Raw genomic sequence first — 26,669 nt, forward strand, 5'->3', positions numbered from 1 at the left:
TTGCGACGTTTCTGGCTGAAGCTGTGATCATGGAGAAACTGCTACAGCAGCGATTCACTCTCTGCACCACCGCCGACTGATTGCACCGACTACAATCCCGGGGCAGACCTGAGCTCCCTTCATTCGCACCATCGTTTGCGAGGTGCTGCAGCAACTTCACTGGACATTTGCCCCAGGTCCGGCTTCTCTGGCCAGCGTCATCCATGAGGAGGTCCAGAACGCACTTATGCCACCGATAAGCGCAGTCGTTCAACCTTCGCCTTACAATCTACCCGAGGTCGCTGTACACGGTGCGGAACCGCTGCCCCTTTGGGCAGATCGGCGCCAGGCGCCCTGAAAGACTGATATCTGGCACGCGCCTAATAACCGCCCTCTTAGCTAGCATTGTGGCAAGGCTGGTCACCTCTACCAGCAGTGCCCTTATCGCCAGATGGGCCTGAGAGGATTTGCTCCCGACAGCCCTCATCCACGACCTGGTCAACAGCCTCAGGACATCGCCGAGTATGTCACTCGCCAGCGTAGTCCGCCACATTCTCCTCGTCGCGATCGCCTTCGCCACGCCACTTTTCGCCCTCTGGGCCACATTATACCGCTGCACACCGTGGTTCCTCGAGCCCTCGTCGGGAAAACTAGCTCCGGCGACCTTTGGGGGCGAGGCCGCCGCACACCGATTCGCCGCAAAGCTTCCACCGCCGCACCGCTCGATTCGCCCCGACGTCGAACGCCGAGTTCTTGTGTCCAGTTTTTGCTGCACAGACCAGATCATCCCACCTTCGGCCAGACGCCATCCGCATCGCCGACCAGTTATCACCGCCGTGTCGACTGAATCGCCCCGACGCAGACCACACAACTGCCGCCCAGCTTTCGCCACCGCACCGCTCGCTTCACTCCGACCCGCCGTCAACATTGAACCGCCCCCACGCCGACCACCCAACTGCCGCCCAGCTTCCGCCGCCGCACCGCTCCCTTCACTCCGAACCGACGTCGACAGGCCCTGGTCGAGGCCGGGTCTCCCTGGACATCCCTGTTATCGTTGACACGAAGGAGGTCAGTGCTTTAGTCGATACGGGAGCCAATTATTTTATCCTTAGCGGGCGGCTTACAATGACGCTGAGAAAAGTGATGACACCATGGAACGGACCAGACATACGTACGGCAGGCGGACATGTGGTTGCACCACTGGGTATGTGTACGGCTCAAGTTACGGTGCGAGGCTACACATTTGTCGCAACGTTTCTTGTTCTATGCAAATGCTCTTGCGATGTTATTCTTGGCATCGACTTCCTTCGTGAGCACGGTGCCACTATAGATCTCCCGAATTGCTTGGTGATGTTTTCCTCTAAACTAGCCACCGAAAAGCATGGGTACCCTGGGTCCCACTCCACTCTGCGAGTCGCCGATGATAGCCTCACAGTGCCACTACGCGCCAGCATCCTCGCCAGAGTTACCTGCTACGAGCCACATCACGGCCTCCGGGTGGTTGAGCCAATGTGTCCCTCTCACTCGCTGTGGGAGTTTCTGTGGCAAGAGGTCTGTTTTTTTCATGGCAGAGAGACGGAGGTGCTCGTCACCAATTTCTCCAATGAACATCGACATCTGTTCCGTGGCACTGCGATCGCTTACGTTCACCATCTGCAAGAAGTCGCCGAATGTTTTGCTGCCGAGGAAGCTACGCCCAGCACCGAACCGGATGATGCCGTACACGCTGTCGACATCAATTCTAGCCTTTCCTCCGCTGAAAAGAGGCAACTCCAGAATCTATTGCTGGAGTTTCGTGCATGCTTCACGTCTTCGTCTAAAGTGCAGCAAACGATCATTAAACACCGGATTATCACGCATGGCACTTGGCCTATCCATCAGCAGCCCTATCGTGTGTCTCCTCGGGAAAGAGACGCTATCCAACAGCCAGTCAAAGAGATGCTTGCCGATGGCGTCATTCAACCGTCAAGCAGCCTATGGTCGTCCCTGGTCGTCCTCATCAAAAAGAAAGATGGAACACTGCATTTCTGCGTTGACTGCCGGAAGCTTAACAGTATGACAAAGAAGGATGTCTATTCGCTACCACGGATCGACGACTCTCTCGACCGACTTCGTCGTGCCAAGTACTTCTCCTCGATTGACCTCAGGAGTCATCATCATCAGCCTGACTATACCCACTGCAGGGCGAAGGCCTCTCCCATATTTCTCCACTTAACCCGGTTCTGTGCTAGCTGCATCCACTTGACCCCTGCGAACTTCTTGACCTCATCCGCCCACCTAACTTTCTGCTGCCCCCTGCTACGCTTTCCTTCCCTTGGAATCCAGTTTGTTACCCTAAGCGACCATCGGTTATCCTCTCTTCGCGCTACATGTCCTGCCCATGCCCATTTCTTCTTCTTAATTTCTACTAGAATGTCGGTAACTTGAGTTATTTCTCTGACCCACTCGGCACGCTTCCTATCTCTTAATGTTACCCCTACCATTTTTCATTCCATAGCCCTCTGGGTTGTCCTCAACATAAGTAGAACTCTCTTGGTTAGCCTTCACGTTTCAGCCCCATAGGTGAGTCCAGGTAAGATGCAACTGTTATATACTTTCCTCTTTAGCGATACCAGTAAGCTGCTAGTCATAATCTGTGAGTGCTTGCCAAATGCGCTCCAACCCAATCTTATTCTTGTTATTTCCTTTTCATGGTCCGGATCTACGGTTACTACCTGTCCTAAGTAGACATATTCGCCTACTACTTCCAGTACTTCGCTACCTAATGTAAACTGCTGTTCCTTCCCGAGGCTGTTGGACATTACTTTAGTCTTCTGCATATTGATTTTCAAGCCTACCTTTCTACTTTTCCTATCTAGGTCACCAATCATTATTTGTAGTTCATCCCCCGAGTTGCTTAGCAAGGCAATGTCATCAGCAAATTGCAGATTACTAAGGTATTCTCCATCTACTACCCTTATCCCTAACTGCTCCCATTCCAAGCGTCTGAATACTTCCTCTAAGCAAGCTGTGAATAGTACTGGGGAGATTGTGTCTCCTTGCCTAACACCTTTCTTTATGGGAATTTTGTTACTTTCTTTATGCAGAACTATGGTTGCTGTGCAGCCACTATATGTATCTTCCAGCACTTTCACGTACAGCTCGTCTACCCCCTCATTTCGCAATGCCTGCATCACCGCCGAGGTTTCAACTGAGTCAAATGCTTTTTCGTAATCAATGAATGCTATGTATAAGGGCTGGTTATATTCCGAGCATTTCTCTGTCACCTGATTGATAGTATGGATATGATCGATAGTAGAGTACCGTTTCCGAAAACCTGCTTGATCCTTTGCTTGATTGCAGTCTAAGGTTGTCCTGATTCTGTTAGCGATTACCTTAGTGAATACCTTATACGTAACAGACAGTAAGCTGATTGGTCTGTAATTATTAAGGTCCTTAGAGTCTCCTTTCTTATGAATGAGGATAATGTTTGCATTCTTCCATGGTTCCGGTATCGTCAATGACACCAGCCACTGCGTATACAGGGTTGCCAGTTTTTCTAACATGATATCCCCCAGTCCTTCAGCAAATCTGTAGTTATCTGATCCTCTCCAGCTGATTTCCCCCTTTTCATATTTTCTAATGCTTTCTTGACTTCGTCTTTTGTCATTGGTGGAACGTCTGACTGTTTTTCTCTACCGCCAATCTCGTTACGATCCTGACTTCTTTGGCTACTGTAGAGATCTGTATAGAACTGCTCAGCTACATTGACTATCTTGTCCATATTCGTGATGACGTTGCCCGCCTTGTCCCTTATCGCATACATCTGGTTTTTCCTATGCCCAATTTCTTCTTTACCGCTTTAATGCTTCCCCCGTTCTTTACAGCATGCTCAATTTTCTCCATGTTATACTTCCTTATATCGGCCACCTTGCGCTTATTGATTAGCTTTGATATCTCGGCCAATTCAATCTGGTCTGTTGGATTGGAAGCTTTCATACTCTGTCGTTTCTTAATCAAATATTTCGTTTCCTTAGACAGCTTACCGGTATCCTCTCTAAGTATCCTACCGCCTACTTTTACCACACATTCAGTAATGATATCTCTGAAATTATTGTTCATTGCTTCAAGGGTAATAATGTCGCCATCCTCGTTTAAAGCTGAATATCTATATCTATTCTGTAGCGAGATCCAGAACTCTTCTGCCCTCCCCCTCACCGCTAATTCGTTGATGGGTTTCTTTCTGACTAATCTGTTGCGTTCCTTCTTCAGATTTAGGCTAATTCGCGACCTCACCATCCTGTGGTCACTGCATCGCACTTTCCCGATTACCTCTACATCTTCCATAATGGCAGAGGTTGAACACATTATGAAGTCAATTTCATTTTTAGTCTCCCCGTTAGGACTTCTTCATGTCCATTTCCGGTTCTTCCGTTTGCTGAAGAAGGTATTCATGATTCTTAAGTTATTGCACTCTGCAAACTCAACTAGTAACTCCCCCCTGCTATTCCTAGAACCAATGCCATAGTCACCTACTGCCTGATCTCCTGCCTGCTTTTTCCCTACCTTGGCATTGAAGTCGCCCATTAGTACTGTATACTGCGTCTTTGCTTTTCGCATTGCCGATTCTACATCTTCGTAGAAGCTTTCAACTGCCTGGTCATCATAACTACATGTAGGTGCATAGGCCTGTACAACCTTCAGTTTATATCGCTTATTAAGCTTAATTACAATGCCTGCCACTCTCTCATTAATACTATAGAATTCATCTATATTACCCGCTATATACTTATTGACAAGGAAACCTACTCCTAGTTGTCGCCTCTCTGGTAAACCTCGATAACACAGCACATGCCCATCCTTCAGTACAGTATATGCCTCATTTGGCCTCTTGACCTCACTAAGCCCTATGATATCCCATTTCATACCCTCTAGTTCCTCTAACAGCACTGCTAAACTAGCTTCACTAGCTAGGGTTCTAGCGTTAAACGTTGCCAGGGTCAGTTTCCAATGGCAGCCTGTCCAGCGGAGCCAGGAATGGTTATTGGCAAATCTAAGTTGATGAGAGGGACCGTGAAAAAACCGCCTTCGTGGCACCAGATCGGCCCTATGAAGTCCGCATCCTCCCATTCGGGCTCTGCTGCGCTCCTGCCACCTTCCAGCAGATGATGGACACTGTGCTCACAAGTCTGAAGTGGCAGACATGCCCTGTTTACCTTGACGACGTGATAATCTTTTCGCCCTCGTTCACAGAACACCTACGCCGCCTGAAAACTATTCTCGAAGCTGCCCTGTCTGCCGACCTTTCTCTCAAGCCCCAAAAGTGTCACTTCGGGTTCACCGAATTGAAGTTCCTTGGGCATATCGTCAGTGCTGATGGCATTCGAGCTGACCCTGAGAAACTTGCTGCCGTTGCTGCCTTTCCCATCCCCACCCACAAAAAAGCAGTGCGACGGTTTTTAGGGCTGTGCTCCTATTATCGCCGCTTCATTAAAAACTTTGCACAGATGGCTAGTCCTCTAACACTACTGACTCGAGATGATGCATCGTTTTGCTAGGGCACCGAGCAGCAGATTGCTTTTGACGAGTTACGACGCCGGCTCCAGTCACCCCTGATCCTAGCACATTTCGACAACAACGGCGACACAGAGCTACACACGGATGCGAGCAACATCAGCCTTGGTGCCGTTTTAGCCCAGCACCAAGACGGGGTCGAGAAAGCAATTGCCTACGCCAGCCGTGCACTTTCCTGTGCTGAGTGCAACTATTCCACCACTGAAATAGAATGTTTGGCGGTAGTATGGGCCGTTGCCAAGTTCCGCCCTTACCTTTATGGCCGACCGTTTCGTGTCATCACTGACCATCACTCATTGTGTTGGCTGAAAAACTTAAAGGATCCTTGCGGCCGCTTAGCACGTTGGGCATTGCGCTTGCAGGAGTTCGATTTCGACGTTATTTATAAGTCCGACCGAAAGCACACCGATGCTGATAGCCTGTCCCGCGCTCCCGTTGACCCTCCTCCGTCAGACGCAACCGACGACGATAGCTTCCTCGAAGCAGTCAGTACGTCCGACCTCGTTTCCAGACAACGTGCCGACACCAAGCTGTGGCTGATCATCGACCGCCGCCGGTGCTGGACACTGTCATCGGAGCTAGAAGCCGACCTTACTCTCTGGTCTTACCTTCACGGTACCGTGTACCTTCACGGCTCCCTGTGGCTTGAGTCATGACAATATATTTTCTTCTTCTTAGTTTCGATCTGCGAATTGTTCGCCCTCTTGACACTAATTTTTCAGCAAAGAAAGTATCCTTTAGTATCAAGCAAAGATATGTCATGGGTCATTTGGTGGCGAGGTTTTACCAACAATAAAGAGAAGCTGTCACAGCATTTGGTGGCAGCTGTTTTTTGCAGTGTTGAAGAATGCACCATTTGCTATGCCACACAGTGGTGCGATGTCCGTTCAGAGGCGCAAACAGCAGCGGTTTGCACCACTGCTCCTTGCAAGATGGTGCATATATGCACCATGGCAAATGGCGTCACTCCACTTTTAACACTGTCACATCAAAATGTTTTCCAGAAAACCAGGCATTGTGAGTGAAAAATGACGAGCATGGCTGTGGCGGGTAGTAGGTGGCAGCTGACATGGCATTTATTGGTCATCACGTGACATGGCATAACACCGATTTGGCAGGAGCTCCAAACTCAGGCTTCTCAATTCAGGTGGGAGGCTGAGAAGAATCAAACTCACCAGGACCCTTTCATTCTGAGTCCAGATGCCCCTAAGTCACGCAGGTTCATTCATATGACTTGGTTAAGTGGGGCTTTGTATCTTTTACATAACAATTTAGCTTGTAACTGTATGATAAAGAGTATTTTTAAGATCAAAGAGTATTAAGGGGTTGATGATTAAGAGAGTAACGAGCTTCCACAAAGGGAGCTGTGGTCGAGAGCCGTTAACGCATCCTACCCTTAGAGATGGAACTTAATACCTCTGTTACACGGGCGCTTGTAAGGCCTTGGGAATTAAGGTTCATTACTCTAAAGGCAATTGACGCGCAGCTACACGGCAAAGCCTCAAGACCTTTGCGAAAAAGGCCTGTAGCGGGAAAGGCGGTCATCAGCGACCTTCAAGCTGCGTAAAGGAGCAGCCTAAACATGAGCTCCAGCAAGCGAGCTCAAAAACAAAATTGTTGATGCAGTATAATTTTGAATATTACATGTAACTAATTTTTGAATATTTCTTTGTTGTCTTTTTGTAGTGCACGCATTTTTTTATTTGGCAGTGTTTGCTAATTTACTATTTATTTCATATTGCCATGCTTTAGATGAACTGTTTAGTACAGTGAAACCTCGTTATAACGAACAGGTAAAAAATCGGAAAATAGTTCGCTGTATCCATAATTCATAATATAAAATTTCGTAGAAAATACATACAAGGGCAACAAAATTCAATCAGATAAGGCACAGCGACTCGGAGGGTGCTTACTTGGGTCACGTTCATTTATTTACATGCAAAGAACTTCGTTATCGCGGCCTGCTTTTTTGTGTTGATCGCATTCCGTATCACGCCTTGTTCCACAGTTTGCAAACACCAACGAGGGCAAACCCACTGCCCTCAATAGCACTGCAGTGGCGGCACAGTATATCCACTGTAGCAAGCGCTTTTTGTGAAGTCGGAATGTTCTCATCGTCTGAAGGGTTAGCCTGAGCTTCGTCTGCGGGATGTTCAGAAACTTTCGCAGCGATTTCGGCGTACGTCAGTACAGCCGTGGTCGCTGCGATGTCATCGCCGCCTACAAAGTCTTCTACAGACATTGTTGCGGGCATGTCACCAACAAAAGGCGAAAAATCTTTTCAGGCCTCATCGAGCTCGCGGTGCTTTGTTTCTGCTTCGTGGGGATTGTTCCCATCGTCACTTGATGCACGGGCCTCTGCTGGACCAAAACCGGAGTGCCGAAAGCAGTTGGCAATAGTTCCGCCTTTGACGCTGTCCCATGCCGCTTTAATGCTCCCAGCAAGTCAATCTTCACTTGAAGTCCCTGATTTTATCTCGAGCTTATTCTTTAACGTCAGTGCTGCACTTTTTTTCACGTTCACTGCCATCACTGCACTACGCACACCCGCGCACCACACTCGACACGACGGCCGACGCAGCCTCCACCGAACGCTATGACAGCCACGCCGCGACGCCGCTGCTAACACTAAAACTCAAAAGACGCAAAAAGGCAAAAGCAGCATTCGATTGCGCCGCTGCCGCCGCTGCTAAAGTGGCGCTGTCAGCGATTGTGATGCGAACGATTTCTTTGGCTGTCAACTTTCAATGCCGACGTGGCATCTGTGGCGCTGTCAGCGCCTGCGAGGTAGTCCTGAATGTTTGCTGCGCTGCACAATACACATGTAGTGCAATGAAGCCTGCCTCCTGCTATTAAAGTGAGGTAATGCTTGGCGTCGCAAAGTTTGTTGTATCCGTTTTAAGCCGAACCGCGTTCGCTATGGGAAGTTAAAAATACATGTGATTGACAAAAATATTTCGGAAGAGTTCGATATATTTAATAATTCGTTATATGCGTGTTCGTTATATCGAGGTTTGACTGTATAACGTGATTTTGCCGGTCGACAGATGGGGCTCACAGAGGTTGCCTCGATCATTATCATCATCATTTTTGTCATCTATCTCCTTTGCACTTGCTGTGTAGCTTTGCCGCTGCTCCTTTTTGGTTTTGCTTCTTTTGAGCAGTAAACTTTTTTTGCAGTAAAGATCTTGGAGAAGCGGTGTGTGACAGGGATATATAAGTTCCTATCTTCCCCCATTTTACTAGTCCTAGTTTCTCCTCCATGGTACACCAACCGCGCTGCAGAGCCAGGAAGGAACCATGCTTTTTACAAGTTTCACTGTAAAACTTGATGTAATCGTATTCAATGTCCTTTTTCAGGAGCCCTTGAGAGCACAGAAATATTTTCCTGCAGTTGGCTGCACCCAAGAAACTTATTTCACATTCGCACTTTCTTTGTAACAGGTCGTCTGGCGAAAGCTTGAGGATGGCCCGGTCTGACGCAAAAAAAAGACGGGGTGCAGTCACGCTGCAGGAGAGGCGACGTCACTGGTATTCCAGCTTGGCATTTCATTCTTGACTGGTGCGATGCTTGATGCCAACACTGGTGTTGGAAACTATCCAGTCAGCACTGCATTTAACTGTGCAGTGCAACTGTGGTGAGCTTCTTTGCTTCTGCTTAGCTCTCACAGACTTCGTAATTATTCCGTGTAAGTGAAAAGAAGCAAAGTTACGCAGTACCGACAATCACCGAAACAGTGCCCAGACCATAGGTATGCAAAGATTGGGTGACCGGCATCATTTTCTACAAGGTTAAAAAAGTACCAGCAGTGGCAAGATAAGAGTACAGCAACAAAATGGAAATCAGCATGGATGCTGTGTTGACAACTGAACATTTGTGCTTGAAAAATTTTTCGGAAAACCTGAATTGCACAGTTGCTTTGAAGTTGGCAGCATCATTTTTATTTTATTACAATTTAACCAGTTTGGTGTGCTGTGTTTTGTGAATACCTAAAGGGCAACTCCGGGGTTTCTACGTATCCATGCATTTTGCTGAAACTTTATTCTAAGCCTTTGTTGATTCAAATTTGGGTGGCATTTTACTACAAATCAAGTGATTTAAAAACCTAGTTTAGTGGCCTCAATTGAGGAGGTCTTCTACTAGGACCCTTGTGTGTTGATACTACAAACTACTTACTCATTCATGCTCACTTTGCTTTTGCTGGAGGAAAAATTTCAGGCCAGTTTATGGTCATTTCCTGCAAATCACTGGAGGTAATACTCGCAGTTGCCAGTCTAACCATTCCACGTGCACGCAGGGTGCTTTATAAAAGTAACTGTGGCATCGTGTTTTGATCGAATCCCAGTTTTCATTTCCCCGAGTTCCATTGGTTTAATAACTGTCTTACTTATTATTTTCAACTACTGTTCACCACAACTATGATAAAGAGGTACAAAGAACACAATTTGGTCATTGCTCAAAATGTTCAGAAATCTTCAGGAGTTGCCCTTTAAACAAGCAATGAACAGTATACCTTCAAGACACACTAACACAGAAATATGGCAGATGATGCGCTAGTTGATGTGTCAGATATTAAATCGCCTACAAGCCTATCAAAAAATATATATAGTACATAATAGTTTTGGTACTGTTGATTTCATCTGATTTTTTTGTTTTAATTGAAAGCATCAGTGTCCCTCCATGGTCTCGGCAGTTTAAACACTGCAAGACCATGTCTACCCATGCCTAAACATAAGCCTAATCAAAGCAAAACCAAGCAAAACAACGCATTCGCTTTGCCTAAAGAGGTTTAGCAGGGTTAAACTTCAGCTGTTTTTTTTTCCTCTCTTGAAGAAATTTTAACACCAAAAAAAAAAATTGGTTGTAGTTTATCTTAAGTTAAACCTAATGTGAAGCGAAAGCTGAAGCATGGTTACACATGGTAAAGCTCTTTGTTCAGCAGAAGGTTTTTCTTTGGTTATTGCTAGGGAGTGACTCCGGTGATTCGTAAAATGTCCATCTTGGTTTGATTTTGGCTTACTCCGACATCAACAATTGTGGACACCTACACCTAACCAAGTCAAGATCATGTTTTCACATTCTTTTTCTTGTATATTGTACATTTGTTTATAAGAAATGAAACTTGCAGTATCTGTCTGACCATCAAGGTTGTTCAAGGTGACACCACACAACCCAGGGCTGCCCTTTCGTTAATAATTGGACCATTGGGAAGGAAAAGAGCAGTATTTGTCACACTTGTTCTCCTGAACCCTCCTAAATGGAGGGAGGAAGATGGGGTGAAAGCAGAAAGAGAGAAAGGGGTGCCGTAGTGGAGGGCTCCGGAGTAATTTCGACCACCTAGGGATCTTTAACGTGCACTGATATCCCACAGCACACCGACGCCACTCTGTTTCGCCTGCATCGAAACGCAGCTGCCCGCGGTCGGGTTTTAACCCAGGTACTCCGGCAGTAGTCGGGCATCTTAACCACTGCACCACCACAGCGGGACGAACTGTTTAAGTTAGGTTTTGAGGAAAGGAAGGCGCAGTATACATTTCGGTGAACACCACGAAATAGTGGGCACCTACACTTAATTAAGCAAGGTCATTTGATGGGCAAATTTAGTGTCGCACGAAGACCTGCTATACCTAGTATAAGTGAAGGTTTCGCTTCCATTGTAAATTGGTTTATAAGAAAGGAAAGCTGCAGTATGTCTCAAGGTCACTTAAGGTGAAAACCGTGCATACCCAACGGCTCGAACTAGTACCTTGCCTAGTGAAGCTATCGCTTCAAAATTGAGCACATGTGCAGTTTCACGTTTAGCATTTTGCAAAAAGCATGTTTGCTAGCGAAATCTGGAGTTGTCAAAGCCAGCATCGAGCTCCTATGTCTTTTTCCTTGTTGCGCCTTATCTCGGCTAGTTTCTCCTTGCCTTTCTGTGCTCCATGCACAGTACTAGGGTGTACTAGCTATTTTCATACACATACATGCATGTTCAATTTTAGTATTAGTAGATCACCTCATCATTATGGTACATATTTATTTCTCATGATTCAGTGCAACATCTTGCCATAGTACAATTGGTAATTTAATACCCCTGTCAAGCACGCAAAATAAAGTGCACTTACGGCGAGTGTTACTTACGAAAAGTGTACTCTACCACTGCTAAACCGCGTAACATAAGTGCACTTGCCAAAGTGTGCACTCAGGTTGGAGTGTGTTCGCAAAACAGACTTTGCGGGCCGAGTGCGTAGCCTCGCCGCCAGAACTTTTTTCGTCGCAAATGTAGCATGTAATAAGATATGTATACAGGTTGGTTTTACGTGTTTTGTACATATTTTTATTTGAGGAATTATTTTATAATAGCGACGGGCAAAATATCACATAACAAAAACATGATGTAACCGTGTACGAAACTTCCAAATTAAGCGTGGTGCGCCACTGTGGCGATGCCATTTTCAGTTAGGGAGCAGTAGTTGTTGTTCATGGTGCTTCTTGATGCGGGATCTCCGAATCATAGCCCGGTGTCAAATTTTAAGCATTTTTCTGATCTTCACGCTTGGAGGTTCCAATTTCTTTTTTCAAATATGTTTTTCACTTGCCAGTTTCGTACCGAGTGCTAATAAGAGTGCACTCCGCTTTCCTGGTTAGCACTGCATAGCCTAAAGTGTCTTTCGAGCTGCAAAGTGCACTTCCCGTAAGTGAACTTGCACGTTTGACTGGGGTATAAGTCATTGTCATAATTTTTTAGGCACTTTTCTAATAAGGGCTCATCAAAGAGCTGTGCTTTGTAGGTTTTAGGGGGCCATGAATTTGCCATTATTGTCTTTGAGCTCTGCACTGTCAATCTAACACACTGAATATCCAGTATTTCTTAAAGGGACAAATATTGTCATCGTGCTGTTGCTCGGTCCCTTATCACAACAAACTCTGGTATGACATTCCAGCAGTTTTATTTCATACCACAGTGAACCTCAGTACTATCTTCAGGTACGTTCCGTGCAGTTAAGAGTAGTATAAAGCTGCTGGTACCTCCCTGCTTTCTCAATCCCTACTGGAACTATCCTTGATGTCATTATCACATTACTGCTGGTTTCTTTTCATATCACTCATATCTCAAAGAATTTAATGTGGTGTCATATACAGTCGAACCCGGATATATCGATAATTCGATATACAAAAATCGGCTCGTGACAGCACTTACGATGTGAAAACAATGATACCGTATTTGTCGCGTAATCAACCCACTCGCATAATCAACCCGCTGCGCTTGGGGCGGGCGTAGTCCACTGCCACAAAATCATTGGAAAGCGTGATAGCTGCAATGCTGTTTGAATCTAAAAATGCTAAAAGCCGGTGTCATGATCGCAGCTGACCACGTGCTTTCGTTGATTCATACATGCAAGAATAAACGACTCCCACAAAAAAAAAAAAAAAAAAAAAAAACTGCCGCACCTGAAAATTTGGAAAAAAAAAAAAGCGTTAAGGACAGCTCGCTCACATACAAGCGATTGAGCGATCTCGGCGACGAGCGATAGCGACAGAGCGAAAAATTTCCATCTTCTTGGAACTGTGTCCCTCTCGCCGCTCGAGCCACCCCGGCAGCTCAAAACAAGATTTCTATGTCGCCGCGGCAGAAATCGCGAGCGTTTTCGCTTGCATGTCAATGGCGCGTGCCACTCCGTTTCGGCCGTCTCATCCACAGCTCATTTCTTGGCAGCGTGCCAAGATGCTGCGCAGCGATAATGTCATGGCGTGTTTATCTTTTGATAATTCTCGTGGTGGCGGGGAGTGAACTTGGCAGAGTGTCCGTGATGGCTTGATTGCACAAGCCTGGTTGGATTTATCACGCCGCGCTTGGAGCGGGCATAGTCCACTGCCACAAAATCATTGGAAAGCGTGATAGCTGCAAATGCTGTTTGAAGCGAAAAATGCTAAAAGCCGGTGTCAGGATCGCAGCTGACCGTGTGATTTCGTTGATTCATACATGCAAGAATAAACGACTCCCGCAAAAAAAAAAAAAAAAAAAAAACTGCCGCTTCGCAACGTCCGCAGTCGCCATATCTTACGCTGTGCCGCGCATACAATGCGCGTACAGCACAACAATAAAAAAAGTCTCTTGATAATTTGAAAGTAGTGACACTCTCCTCCGCGCCGCGCTTTCCTCCTCGATTCTCCTCGCGCGGAGGCGGCGAGCGCTGCGCACGACACGCTTTTTCTCCTTGGCGCTCGCCGGCTGGCCGCAGCACTGAATGAAGCGCGATCTTTTAAGCCAAGTCTGCGCTTCAGGAGTCCGCAAAATTTTTGAAAAATTGCGAGAAAAGCATTGAGAATGCTGAAAGTAACATTCATGAAGAGATTGGTTTCTTCTTAGAACTGTATGAATGGGGAATACTGATAAACAAAGCTTTCAGGCGAGTTCTGTGCTGCAGACACTTTTTAAGTCTTATGATAAGATGTTTTACTTTGTGCACCTAATCTAGTACTGCCTCTGACTTTGTCTGTGTTTGTTTTTTTTAGAGCGTGAAATCTGTCACCGCGGTTAAACTTTAGAAAGCGATCCAGGCTGGTGCTTTGAACTTCAAGATCAAAGAAGGTCAAAGCAGAACAGTCTATTTCGCTACTGTCAAGCTATCTGTCTAAGCATAGTATATGTCACGTGATCAACCATATAAGTTTGGATTATTGGTTAATTGTACATGTATTTTGATCAATTACTGGGCCAAATTAATTTATATTTAGTAAATTGAGATTAAAACCCAAATTTTAGCTGCAGCATCGAACCGTATACCGTTGGAAAGCTTAGGCCAAGTGTAATGGCACTGTGCTAGTTAGCGATCCGCATTAATCTGCGTTGATTAATTTTGTGTAAAACCAAACTTTAAGCTGTTCCTTGTCGCATCGGGGCAAGGAACAGGTTCGCCACGGCAGTCTTGATATGATGCTGATGGAGAAATTAAATAATTGTATGAGTACACGGCCACTCACTGACTTCGCGTGTGGTTAAAAGACAGCAGGGTACACTGGGAGAAGTGGTGGGCCCTATTGCCGACACACTGCAGTTCTGGGGCAAGCATGCTGTGACCTCATGCGCTATATAAAAGAGCGTAATTTCATTGAACGCAATAATCAAATAAAAAACAGTACAGGGTGCACATAAGTCTCCAATGTGCAGAAATGCGACAGCATATAACTGCCAAATCATTAACTATCGCTATCCTATCTATCACTATATCTATTAATGCCGTCAAGTGACCTATCATAACTGTGAATATTCGTAGCAAACACTATCACCTCACTATCTGCGCCTATTGCTATCATTTACTATTAATATCCGTAACAGTCACCATCATTAGCTATCACTATTCATAACCATCACTATTTAATCTGATGCCTTCCCATGACCTATTGATATACCTCAAATTTTATTGACTTATGTTGTCAATCATATCTCTATTATCTCATAATATCTAACGAGACAACTATACTTTGACTTTTATTTCTTATACTTTCTTGTTTTCTCATACATGGAGGTGGCAAAAGAGCTAGTCACAGAAATAACTGACTACTATCAGCGCGAGGTTCATTGTCTCTGTCGAGGAGGCTTCCTTTGCTTCAGGACAGGTCGGTGAGAGAAGATTAACGGAACTGCGTTGGGCCTGAGCTTTTTTTTTTGAGTTCGTGTAATATTCGCGGCTCAAACTGGTCTTCAGTGACATGTAGCTAGAACATAGAGCGATGAGTTAATCACTCAAGCTAGATGAAAAAAAAAAAATCTTGCATACAATTGAAATGAGTAATATGTTACAGTGCTAAGAATCATTTGCAAAATGTTCCCTATTTTTACATCATAACTAAAATAATGATTGATTGTTCAAGTTTCGTAAATACACCAAATTGATGCAATGATTCCGGCTGATTTGGCATCGATGGGAAAACTTTTCCCGCAGTAAATGAATACGCGGAATTGCGGTTTTAGAGCTCCAGCTTTTAAAGCGAAGGTAACCTGCCAACGCCTAATAGTCATGATCAAAGTGAAGCATGTGTGATCATGTGAACACCCCCTGCACATTGGCCGTATCCCTGATAAAACAAAGCCTTACTTTTTAACCCACACATGCATGGAAGCATAGCAAGACACATTCAAGAACTGAAAATAAAAAATTGCAGTACGACCTAGCTAGTGCTGATTACCCACAATACCGCGGATTTACTTGCCAAAGAGTTTTTTCAGAGCCAGCATTCATCGCTCCTAAGTAACCGACGCAAACTACAAGTACAAACTGGTAAGACTAGCTCCTCTACAAGCCCCAATTTTGATTTTTAGTAAAGGAGGCCAGGGATCCAAACATAATCGGGACAAATGCAATCGAGAGGCTGTACTTTTTCAGTTATCACTGACAGCAAAAAGCAGATTATAGTGCCATATTTCTGACTGTACAGAATTCGACAGCGTATGAAATGATGGAGCCTCGCAGAATATTCAGCGTGCTGCAGAGGACAACCTTTTTTTTTGTGCAACAAACAAGTTGCCGCCGCAAAAAAATTGAGGAGCAAGCAGGAAGAATAGAAAACGCAGCGTCAGGTGACACGTTATTAAGAGGAGTGAGAAAGGCGCCTTACGTCACAAACTCTGTTCTTTCTAGGAATAAACTTCTTTCGACCAATCTTGTGAATCCATTGACTCTTGCGCAAGCCGTCACGCTTTCCTTGAGGTATGATGAATATCGCATAACCATCATCAAGCCGCTTGCTGCAGTTGTACGCGCAACAGCACGGCATAGAGCTTGCACGCTGCAATAAAAGCAAAGCGCGCAACATTCGCTCTCCGAACCTAGGAGAAAAATGGCGCGAAGGAAAAAGAAAAACACAAGGAAAACGCCGGACACGCGTTCGTTTCCAAGGGCAACGGCAGGGAGACCAATCATCACTCGGGAAATCGGGCGGAGAGCCGGCCTTCAGGGAAGGGGCGAGGAGGAGGCGAGGAGGTAGCGCGGCGGCGGCAAAGTTCAATTGTTGGCGTAACTTTCAAAGTATCAAGGGGCTGTAAACGATAAGAATGGACGACTCTTGCAAAAAGAAAAAAAGAGAGAGATCTGCCACTTCTTAACCTCCGCAGGCGCCATAGCCACTTCAGCTGACGCGCGCAGAGGGTTCGCAACACACGCTGAAGAAAGCATCCGACGTTCTGTCTGAAAACGGGCTGAGCTGGCTTGGCGCATGCGTAGCGCGTGCTACTGCGAACGAAGGCCGGGAGATAGGAAGGAGTGAGATAGCTGGGCAAAAGAATGGGCACACCCTTGCGCTTCGCTCTATCGCGTTTTTCCCCTCTTGTTCCCACCGGTTCTCTCTGGGTCATTCACGCACATGACTTGCAAACGTCACATGCTGGCACGTGGGAAACTATAGACAAGCGTCACGTTTGTAAGCAAAGGGGGCGCTGCGATCGGCAGCGACATGGAGTGTAGGCAAAAACGCAGCGCGCCTACACAGCGCCAAGCGATGCTTCCTTCGAAACCAGTTCGCGCGTGCAAATATTTGAAACGTAAGCTTCTTTTGTGCGTAGAAATAACTTTGTTTATGCCTGGAGAGTAGTTCAGCACTTTATCAGCCGATTACTTCTGGAATTACTTAGCAAAGAGCGCTGAATTGGCTTCCTACTCCGTGACCTCAGCAGTGCGCAGCTACGGTGGGCAACTGTAGTGACTGAGTTAAATGAAAACTAGAAAGTGCAATGTATATAAAAAAACTAGCAGCCAACATTGTTCAACTCCCGTGCCTACTGCCAGCATATGCAAAGACGACGAATGAATGACTGGAAGTGTGTTTTTCATATGACAGCTCTTAATGGGTTCTCTGATGCTCCAAGCACCTTCACTCTAAAGAACAATATATTACCGACAACTATAGTGAACTAGAAATCATATTTCTAGCTCAGTGTACCGGCAGAATTTCACTGAATAAGAACTCAATCTTTTAGTCCTTTGCAACATATTCGCCTATAGTGCGTGCTGCCAATGTTTTATCCTGCTTGATAAAAAGACGTTTCACGTCTGTTTCATCGTATAGACGTAGCCAAGGTCATTCACAGGTTAATAGATACATGGAGGCCCGTTAGAATGTTCTTTTTTTTTTTCTTTTTTTTTTTTTTTTTTTTTTTTTAGGAGAGATACTCCGAAACTGTTTATTCAAAAATGCATCATATCTGCTTATTTTGCACCCCTCATAGCCAATTACTCTTTGGGACATTAAATTGCATGTACCATATATACCATACTTAAATATATCCTGCTTGATCAGAGCTACGTTGTATATGTATATTTAATCCTTTCGTCAAAATCTTAATGACCTTCAAAAAGAAAGTTTTGAGAAATTACACTGCGTGACTTTGCCCAGTTCCTAACAATGCTTACTTGCTTTCTATAGGGCCGGTGATGAAGAGTCACTCGTTGAAACTCTCGAAAGTGATATCAGAGAAAAGCTGCTTCACAAGTTCAGGTCTGATTCGGCAATATTGCGCTGGAGTGACTGGTCAAACTAACAGCAGCTACCTTCGCAGCAGCTTTTGTGTCATTTTCTGTACGAATATATGCATGGGCACAAGTGAATGGAACTCACAGGGCGGCGTCTTAACATGATATATTATGTACAACAAAATGTGCACGATCTGCAGGCATTTGCTATTGCACTATTCATCGTGCGGCCGAAAAGCAGTCACGACAATTAAGAGTTGCAAACGAACTGATGAAATTTCAGTGCAGAATTGTGCTACGCACGTTAGCCGCGAAGACAATCCGTCGCCGAAGGGTCTCCTTGTCGCGCTCAACGCTGCTGCCCATCGCTGTCATATTTGTCCGACCGCAAGAAACGTGAAAACAGGTGCTATTTTCCTTTGTGTGCCTCGTGGCGCAACCAACCACACCATAGCTTGCAGGAATATTTGGAATTATGCCCAAGAACACAGCAAGCGCCGCGCATCCAATGCAGACGACCCGAGCTTTTGCCTACACCACAAAAGTCACTGCTGTCGCCAGTGTCGCCGCATTTCCACTGACGTCACGGGCTAACGCTTGTCTATAACCGCAGATGCGCGCGTCTTTGGGGAATGGGCGCGGCGCTGCCCTAGACCAGCCGTCGCCGAACTGTCCCCGCTCATTCCTTCCGCGCGTGGCTTGAAAACGTCACACGGCAAACGGCCGAGAGTGATGCGGTCATTCTTGGGGAAGGCACACTTTTCCAGTGCGTGGTGCGGAGTTCGATATATCGAACGACCAATGAAATTTAGTTGGATATATGACGCGGCTTTCCGGATATTCCGTGAGTTTGATATAACCAAAATTCGATATATCCGGGTTCGACTGTATTACACTTCAAGAATTTATGCACTTCTGTTACTGAGCTTAGATATCTTATCTGCTGGTATATTTGAGCAGACAGGATGCAAGTGTTCTTTACTTGTGACTGAATGATTTTGTCTTTTTTGGTGGCTACATGCAATCAAAGAAATCAAACTTAAGAAGTCTCAGCCAACCTCAGATATTGTTTTCCTATTTACACATCTTGCACCTTGTTATTTTTCACCACATTCCCTCACATGTTGAAGTGTCATAAAAGCACATCAGCTGCAACATTTGAGTGTTCTTTTCGGTGTATGCCAAAACAAATTTATTCCATATCAGTGACATTGAAATAGCATGTAGTGCTTGCTTGGAGCATGCTAAAAGTTATACAAGTTTATTGTTGGCCATCTGTCATTGGCATGCGGTTACAGTTTGTGCAACAAACATTTTTCATTAGCATTCATGTTACTGTCTGCACAGAGATCTCTGTTGTGATTGAAGTGATCAAATCTGAATGCATTTTGTTAACCACGTCTACACCAGATGTGAAAATGGTTTGAACTTAACTTTCAGTGACTTTGTTTTTAATCTTGATGCTGTCAGTGAGTGTGTTTTTATCCCTGTGAGATGAAAAAGATTTAGGATTTTATTCTAATTTGTTTTAAGAGTTATCTGCAAGTGCATTATCAACAGCTGCCTTTCAGCTGTATTGTACAACTGTTCTCAGTGTCCTGTGTAAATAGGTATAGGTTGTGAACCATAGGTTATGTCAAGGCTTTTGAAAGAAAACCACCAGGGTATATTTGTATGTAGGACTTTTCGAGGTTGTTTATCACATGTTGGGTAGCCTCTTTGCATACTCAATGTGAAAGAAAAAAAAGAGTGCCTTGAAATGCCAGTGAGTGCCATGAAGAAAAAAAAAAAAAGCCTGTGCAATCCTCTTGAACTGCAAATAAATTGTCTCAGCTGACTGTGTTGGAAGGCACAGTTTTGTCTTTTCAAGCTGATGACGGCCACAGCTCTGCATTTAGGGACTAGCAGTGGGGTTAGCAGACCCAGGCGCCTTATTTAGCAGGAGTTCAAGCATTATTGAGAAGCCCTGGAGATCACAAAGGTATCAGGCAGAGGTCATGTATAGTGAACGAACTGTTTTCCCTTTTACAAAGCATTTGCTGATGTCAGGAATTCATCATCAGGAAACTCACTCTTGCCGTTACTTTTTTTTTTCTTTGTTGTCACATGCAAACAAGCTGTGGGAAAGAACTGAAGTGTCATTGTATACGTGCCTCAGCCTGAAAGTAAACAGAGAAGGTAGTTTTTAAAACAGCAAATTGTGGAGAGAATAACAAAACTTTTCCGCAACAGTTTTACTGTGATGACCTGTGCTGTACATCACCTCAAGCTTGACTAAAGGCTAAGCCATACGGTAATAGAGGAACGGGAAAAATATTTGGTATTTTCTTGCTCTTGCAAGTACGTTTTCGATGATTCCTTTTGTATACACATTTTTCAGTGCTTTAGAGCTCCCAAGGGGTATGATACATCATAAAAGATGATGCTAGGGTTCCTGTGTAGCTTTTATAAAGGAATGCCGCGGATCTTGACTGTAGAGAACATTCTCGAGTTCATGACCACTATGTCCAGTTTTATTGATAATAGTGATTTATAAAAGTGTGCTTTATCATTGTAGTAAACTTCATGTATACTCCCAAAAGTTGCATTGGAAGCATTTGCTCTCCAGTGCACTGAACGTAAAAGTGTTTTTTGTCACAATTGCATGAATACATCCATGTATTGCTAGTTAGATGTTTGGACTGGGATGAAGTTTGTAACTATGGCCAAAGATCTGCGGGGCAGCATTAAATTAATACTGGTTCATATCGAAATATCACTAGCAACTGCTAGCGACATCATCAAATGTTCTCAATGCGCCGGCATGAAGCGCACCTCAGATGTTAATGAATTTACACTGGCACCAGGGTATGCAAACACATCAAACATCATTTTGCAGTGAACATAATTGTTTTCAATAATGTAAATACACATGCAGACACACATTTTTATTCCTTTTTGTATACATATTCATACATATGTGCCACTTGACATTAAAAAAAAAAGATCCTTGTGCCTTATGTAGCAGATGACCATGTATTTTTGTTGCGTGTTATGCCACAGAGTTTAAGCTTGTTCCATTGCATCATTCCTTCTGTTTTTTTTTATGGGGACTTTTAAGACGATATACGCAATACTTACTGGTGGAATGTACAAATGACTGTATATGTAACAGGAAGGATCTTTTCTTGTAAAGTAAGCTGCAGATTTAGCTTAAAAGTAGGGGTATGCGAGTATTAAAATTCCTGAATATGAATCGAATAAGACTATGGGAAAAAGATTCCTTTTAAAATGGAATTTTAAAAATTGCGGGCACTGTTCATCTTATTTCAAAATTCACATGGTACTTGCAAAGAAAAAGCTGCAACTGCACAGGAGTGTATACCGTACAGAAAATCCCGTATAAATTTTATACATAATTCAGTTTTTTTAGTATAGAAGGACCTTCATGAAAACAGGTGGAGCTCAGATATCTCTACTGAATGCAGTAAACTCATTTATTCAGCCTTCAAGGAGCCAGAAAAAAATGTGACTTAACCTAAACGTCGAATTATCGAATGGGCCTAAAGAAATTGCCAAGAACCATTTGCATCAGAGTAATGTCATATGATCAGCACATACAATAAATATCTGCGTATGATGAAATGAAACTGAAGTTGGAAAGCTCCCGGTTTGGTCAAGTGCTCAGTCTTGCGCACACTGTCTGGAAGGCCCTGTTCACAAAATGGCCCCATTGAGTTTTGAGGACGATTCTCTCCACAGCCCCGCACGGTCAAGTGCGCAGTGCGTGGAAACTGCGGTAAATTTTCTGTGTATTCGGTAATTTTCAGACATTCAAAAATCCCGAATATGAGTTTTTCGAATGGAAATTAAATAAACATATTCAATTCGAATCTGAAATTTTTAATATTCGCACACCCCTGCTTAAGCGTAATTAGCAATGAAGATGAATGTAGAGTGTAATAGCTTCGTCAACTAGGACAGTTCCATCTTTCTAGATGGCCTAAGCTTCCTCCTGCTTTTAGTGTCGGTCAGTACAGACCTAACAAATCTTCCGGTTTCCTTCCTCAGTAACTGGAACTAGCAAATCTGCAGCTAACTTTCAGGATGTTAGGGAGGGCTTTCTGTGCTAAATTAAATCACATGTGCAAAGAAAGCATGTATCATCATGGCTTTGGAACACTGAAAATAAAAGCTGAACAATCATTCTGTTTCATTAGTGCATTGTTTGACTCTGCACAAAGGGAAAAAAGGTAATATGCGTCTTGGCAGCGTGGAGATCACAGCAGAGGAACAGTGCTTCAGTCAGCCAGCTATTGAATCTTCTGCACAAAAGCATCTATCTGAGTTTGTACTTCTTTCAGAATTTGCTCTTCTGTTGCCCTCGGGTTTTTCTTCACATAGTCAGCTATTGCAAGCAAGGCTTCATTCTGCAAAAGAAAAAGGCATTCATTTCAGTCTTACTTTATTTTTCACCAAAATACTGTAAACATTTCAGAAAACTTGCAGTGATTGGAATTTCACACCACCAATTTACAGAGAAAGCTTTCATGAAAGCCCACCTGCCATATTGATAGCTTGGAGAAAGAGCATGTCTAAACTTTGGTTTATTGTAGAAGAACGGAAATCTCAGCTAGTTGGTGCACTGCAAAATCAAAAAACAGCGCCGCTACTTGAGACAAACGGAGGAAGAGAATATTTTTCTTTATTGTATATTTCTCGGTTAGTAAGAAACTTTGTCGTAACACACCGAGCTTGTACATGTTCCACTGTTGAGATGGAGAATAGGCTAGGCAACGTAAGCACACAATATTAGCTGCTATTTTGCATACTCCAAATTTCACCATAAACAATTGCAAGCTACATAGCTAATTAAGAACTAGCAGTACACACTTTCCAATCTTCATAAACTTTTACATGTCAAAGCCAACAAAATAGTGTAAAGAGAAGTGGAATATTTTCTGCCTTCTGGGTTCCCTCTGCTTTTCAACTTGAACAAAATTTATTATATTTCACTTTTAAAAACTTGATACCACCATGGCCAGGAATGAAACCCTCAACCTTGCAACCCTCATAAAGTATGTACCAAACACTTGCAGGAGGTAAGAAAAATGTGATCATCACAATGTGGTCCAAAACTGCACACACCAGGAGAGCATTTCAATACTGGGAGAGCAGTTTAGGTGACAGTGAACAACTGGTTAGTGTTTAAGATTATTGCAATATGGCACTGAATTTATTTCCTTAACTTTCACGAGAAAGAAAATCAGTGACAATGCTAGTCTTGACAAATCATTGGCAGAATGGGGCAACACGAAGCTATATAGCCACTTTATCATCAAGTTTAACCCAATCTCACTGCATCTTTCCACATCGTGAGAATCACAGAAGAGTTCTGAACTTTTCTTTATTACATTGAACCGGATTCCTTGAGGTGATTTTTTTTTTAATGCAAATGAAGCAACAGCGACTCGTTTCATTGAGAAGCAGTTCACTACAAGCTGGCTTCAAACTGGGTTATCGCCCCAACATGCCTTTAAATAGCCTACTTTGCCTATGGTGCCATTTTTGTGTTCGTGGCACAGTGCAGAGTCAGAAGCAAGTTAGTCAAGCAAGCTGAATTTCAGGTACAAGCCAAAGGTATCTTCAAAGGAAGGATGCCCAGCTCCATAATGTACTCAAAAGGCTTTAGAATTTGTTCATCACGTGTACTGAAAACGTATTTCGTGGCTCCAAGTTGGAACTTATTTTCCCTTAACGCTAACATATTCTACTTTCGTGGTTGATTCACTGTAGCAGAAATGGCTCTGGTCCGTGGTTGTACCTATATAAGTGAAAAAGGCAAAATATGTTTTAATTTATTTTAGTGCTTAAATTTTCACAGGAAAAAAATTCTTATACTCAATGCCACTACACAGGAAACTAGTGCTAGCAAGCCATATTGGCTACCATGCAAAGTTTGGCAAGAACTCGGAGCAAAACCTTACCCTGTAGGCTTCAATCTCTTCTTCCCTAGTGAGCTTCTTCCACAAATGCTGCAAAAGCCTGGCACCAACAACCGTTTTGTAGAATTTTTCTGCATGTTCTATTTTCTCTAAGGACAGGTACAAGCCAATCTGAAAGAAGGAAGACATGGGAAAAAAAGACTGGCATTTAGGCAAATGGAGAGGTTTAGGAGTCTATAGGCACGAATAGAGATGACTGCTGTTTGGCCGCAGTTAGATTTTTATGCTGCTACTGTGGCCGAATAGAAAGCCGCAGTTCGGTTTTTATGATGCTACTGTGAAATGAACGTCCAAACTTATGGAAGATACATTGCTTTGTAGCAGCGAAACGGACAACATATAGTCAATGTTTTAGACCTGCCTGAAATCGACCAATGTAACGATCTAATAACTGCAAATATAACAGAACATACAACAGAAACAGTAATTCGCCCTTACAGACAAGAACAAGCAGACGAAAAACAATTAACGTAACAGCCACGTTCCGCGGCACATATATAAGATCATGCGTTGCACTCTTTCGGGACATTCGAGAAAGCGTGCTTCGGCTACGACTAATTTTAACGATGAAACTCTGAAGGAAAAAAAGACAAGTCAAAAGACGACAGAAGGACGAAAAAAAAAAAGATGTAGGAAGCAAAATAAAGAGGACACAAATGCAACCGGAGCAGCAGTGCTCTAACAACGATATCTGGTGCCGACGACGTCCATGCATCGCTCCGTTGCAAGGATGCTCAAGCAGGCTGAGAGGGAAGAAATGCGGTACTCGCTGTCTGACCTGTTCTAGCAACTCAAGATTTTCAGCGCTTACTTGCTGTAGCAAATCTCCACCGTTTCTTAAAAACGGTGAACCCATTTCGAAGCGGACGATACCGTCAACTCCGAGCAAAATCAAGCGCCGACTTGCTAGACTGCAGGTTAGCTGGTTAAGCTGTCTCAAAAGGCCACCAGAGGTTAGCCGTGCGGCCCACTGAGTTCCGCCTCAACCCCACCCACAGACGAATATTAAGTTCAGTCAACGGATGTTCCTGCTGGGTGCGGTCTGGATCGAAATCCACGAAACTACTCTGCTGTAACTCTGCAGTGGTTGTGGTTACGGCCACCTACGACTGTGTTATACTGTGTACGGCCATAGCCTTACGGCGTTTTTTTAAATCCAAGCCAAACCAAGTCAAAGCGTTTAGGCGGAAGCTTCCGGTTTCGTGACGCCTCTTCCGCCTCATATTAGATCATGGCGGAAGGTAAGATAACGCTCTTGCCTAGGACCTTGTTTAATACAAACCATTTCTTATTGAATTTGGCTTTTATCTTATTGAAGTTTACAGCCGGGCATACTAGCAGTTTGACATGTAGGCGTCGCAACGCTTTGGTGCACTTTGACTCGTTGAGAGACTAGTAAAATTACCAACTTCAAGAAGAGCTTATTGTTGGTACTGAAAGAGCGATGAGCGCTTCTCCTGGCATGTTCTTGATAAAAAAAATAATAATAATAATAATAATAATTTAGCAATGCCGTTAGCGCAGTACTGCAGTGGGCTGTCCCATTTCTTTGTTCCAGATCAAACCAGTTCAACCAAGACAGAAGTGACGGACGAGGTCCGAGCTGCTGCCGACACGGTGGCCACCGGCGCATCGGAAAACACTCAGGTGAATTGCCCTGCGCGCCATTGCAAACAGCGCTAGTCTTATGTTGATTTGCTAACGTGTGTAGCGGTATCGGTCTGTGTGTGCTTACACGCGTTTTACTTTTGCTGTTTCATGCGCCGGGAGGGGATAGAACGTATAATCTCACAGTTCCTTATTCGCTTGCAGGCCAACGCCGATAAGGAGAACATCGGCGCCAGCCTACCAAAAAAATCTAAAATGGACACCGACTTTCACTCTCTACCGACAAGGCAGTACTTGGACCAGACTGTCGTCCCGATTCTCCTACAGGCATTATCGACGCTTGCCAAGGAACGGTGAGTGCGCTGAAGAACGGAAACTCGCCGGATTATTTTATTCGTTTAAATATATTAAGTTTGTTGTGCGAACCACTCGGTCACGGTTCTTCCGTCTTATCGTTGCAGACCTCCCAACCCGATCGAGTACTTGGCTAACTACCTGATGCGCAACAAGACGCAGTTCGAACACGGAAGTCACTCCGTCAACGGGCAGAACTGATAGTCGTGGGAGAGAGGCCAAGAGAGATATATATAGACTTGTATATTTTTTTTAAGTCATTACATGTGTGCAAACACCGCATAAATCGTGTCACCGAAGTTGTCCCTGCGTTTGCAACGGAGCGTTTTGCCTGTAATGCCAGTGCTCACTGTGCACGTGTTGATGGCTATGCGAAGAACGGCATCGGCTGGCAAGACGTTCAGTTAGCTTATTTATGCATAGCAGTGCATTGCCAGCACATACTGCTTTTTATCAGTCATAAGCTCAAGTGCTTTTGGAGATCACTTGTAGACCTGGTGCTGTTCTGATCATGCAGTTTACGGGAAGGCAAAAGCGGCAGGCACCTATGTGTGTGAGAGTATAGTTTCTTGCCAGTTGTTCACCTAAAAAGTGTGTTAATGCTGTGTCTCGTTTTGCACACCCTGTTGATGTTCTCGCTCACCTTGAAGAGTTGGCATTTTCCAAAAGTCTTACAGAAAGGGAGCAGGAAAAAAAAAAAAAGCTATATACTGTCAATAAAACAAGTTAGAATGAAAC

General features: G+C 44.3%; 3 protein-coding genes across 8 annotated transcripts in view; 2 read left to right on the top strand and 1 right to left on the bottom strand.

The window, feature by feature from the left end:
* Positions 1 to 10,874, top strand: part of Ccdc85 (coiled-coil domain-containing protein 85) — a 51,925-nt gene extending 41,051 nt beyond the window's left edge. For all 5 annotated transcript variants that reach the window (XM_084581697.1, XM_084581698.1, XM_084581700.1 and 2 more), the window contains exon 9: positions 8,977 to 10,874. In XM_084581697.1, the coding sequence (XP_084437823.1) occupies positions 8,977 to 9,012 (36 nt within the window). In that variant the 3' untranslated portion in view covers positions 9,013 to 10,874. The remainder of the gene's footprint in view (positions 1 to 8,976) is intronic.
* A 10,023-nt stretch (positions 10,875 to 20,897) lies between these two features.
* On the bottom strand, positions 20,898 to 25,034 carry LOC146175364 (uncharacterized). 2 transcript variants are annotated; one of them, XM_084581704.1, is made up of 3 exons: positions 24,748 to 25,034; positions 23,952 to 24,080; positions 20,898 to 22,394 (listed from the first exon to the last, which is right to left on the bottom strand). In XM_084581704.1, the coding sequence occupies exons 1-3, from the start codon at positions 24,823 to 24,825 to the stop codon at positions 22,278 to 22,280; spliced, it is 324 nt and encodes a 107-aa protein (XP_084437830.1). In that variant the 5' UTR covers positions 24,826 to 25,034; the 3' UTR covers positions 20,898 to 22,277. The 2 variants fall into 2 exon arrangements, with proteins under 2 accessions (XP_084437830.1, XP_084437831.1); XM_084581705.1 differs by having other exon boundaries at positions 24,781 to 25,030.
* A 115-nt stretch (positions 25,035 to 25,149) lies between these two features.
* On the top strand, positions 25,150 to 26,668 carry LOC146175365 (protein dpy-30 homolog). The gene is made up of 4 exons (XM_084581703.1): positions 25,150 to 25,210; positions 25,528 to 25,616; positions 25,782 to 25,930; positions 26,039 to 26,668. Exons 1-4 carry the CDS (start codon positions 25,201 to 25,203, stop codon positions 26,130 to 26,132), a joined length of 342 nt encoding a protein of 113 aa, XP_084437829.1. The 5' UTR covers positions 25,150 to 25,200; the 3' UTR covers positions 26,133 to 26,668.
* Position 26,669: the final 1 nt, after the last annotated feature.

Source organism: Amblyomma maculatum, chromosome 10, assembly GCF_055883805.1.
Source record: "Amblyomma maculatum isolate TAMU_Amacu chromosome 10, ASM5588380v1, whole genome shotgun sequence".
Taxonomy (NCBI): domain Eukaryota; kingdom Metazoa; phylum Arthropoda; class Arachnida; order Ixodida; family Ixodidae; genus Amblyomma; species Amblyomma maculatum.

Bases quoted from the DNA above. Each gene is read 5' to 3' on its own strand.
- LOC146175365 (XM_084581703.1), top strand. The intron at 25,617-25,781 runs GTGAATTGCCCT...ATTCGCTTGCAG, and splicing joins GCGCATCGGAAAACACTCAG to GCCAACGCCGATAAGGAGAA. The intron at 25,931-26,038 runs GTGAGTGCGCTG...TTATCGTTGCAG, and splicing joins TCGACGCTTGCCAAGGAACG to ACCTCCCAACCCGATCGAGT.
- LOC146175364 (XM_084581704.1), bottom strand. From the start codon at position 24,825: ATGGGTTCACCGTTTTTAAGAAACGGTGGAGATTTGCTACAGCAAGTA. The intron at 24,081-24,747 runs GTCAGACAGCGA...TCCTTCTTTCAG, and splicing joins ATCTTGAGTTGCTAGAACAG to ATTGGCTTGTACCTGTCCTT. The intron at 22,395-23,951 runs GTAAGGTTTTGC...TTTCTTTTGCAG, and splicing joins AAGAGATTGAAGCCTACAGG to AATGAAGCCTTGCTTGCAAT.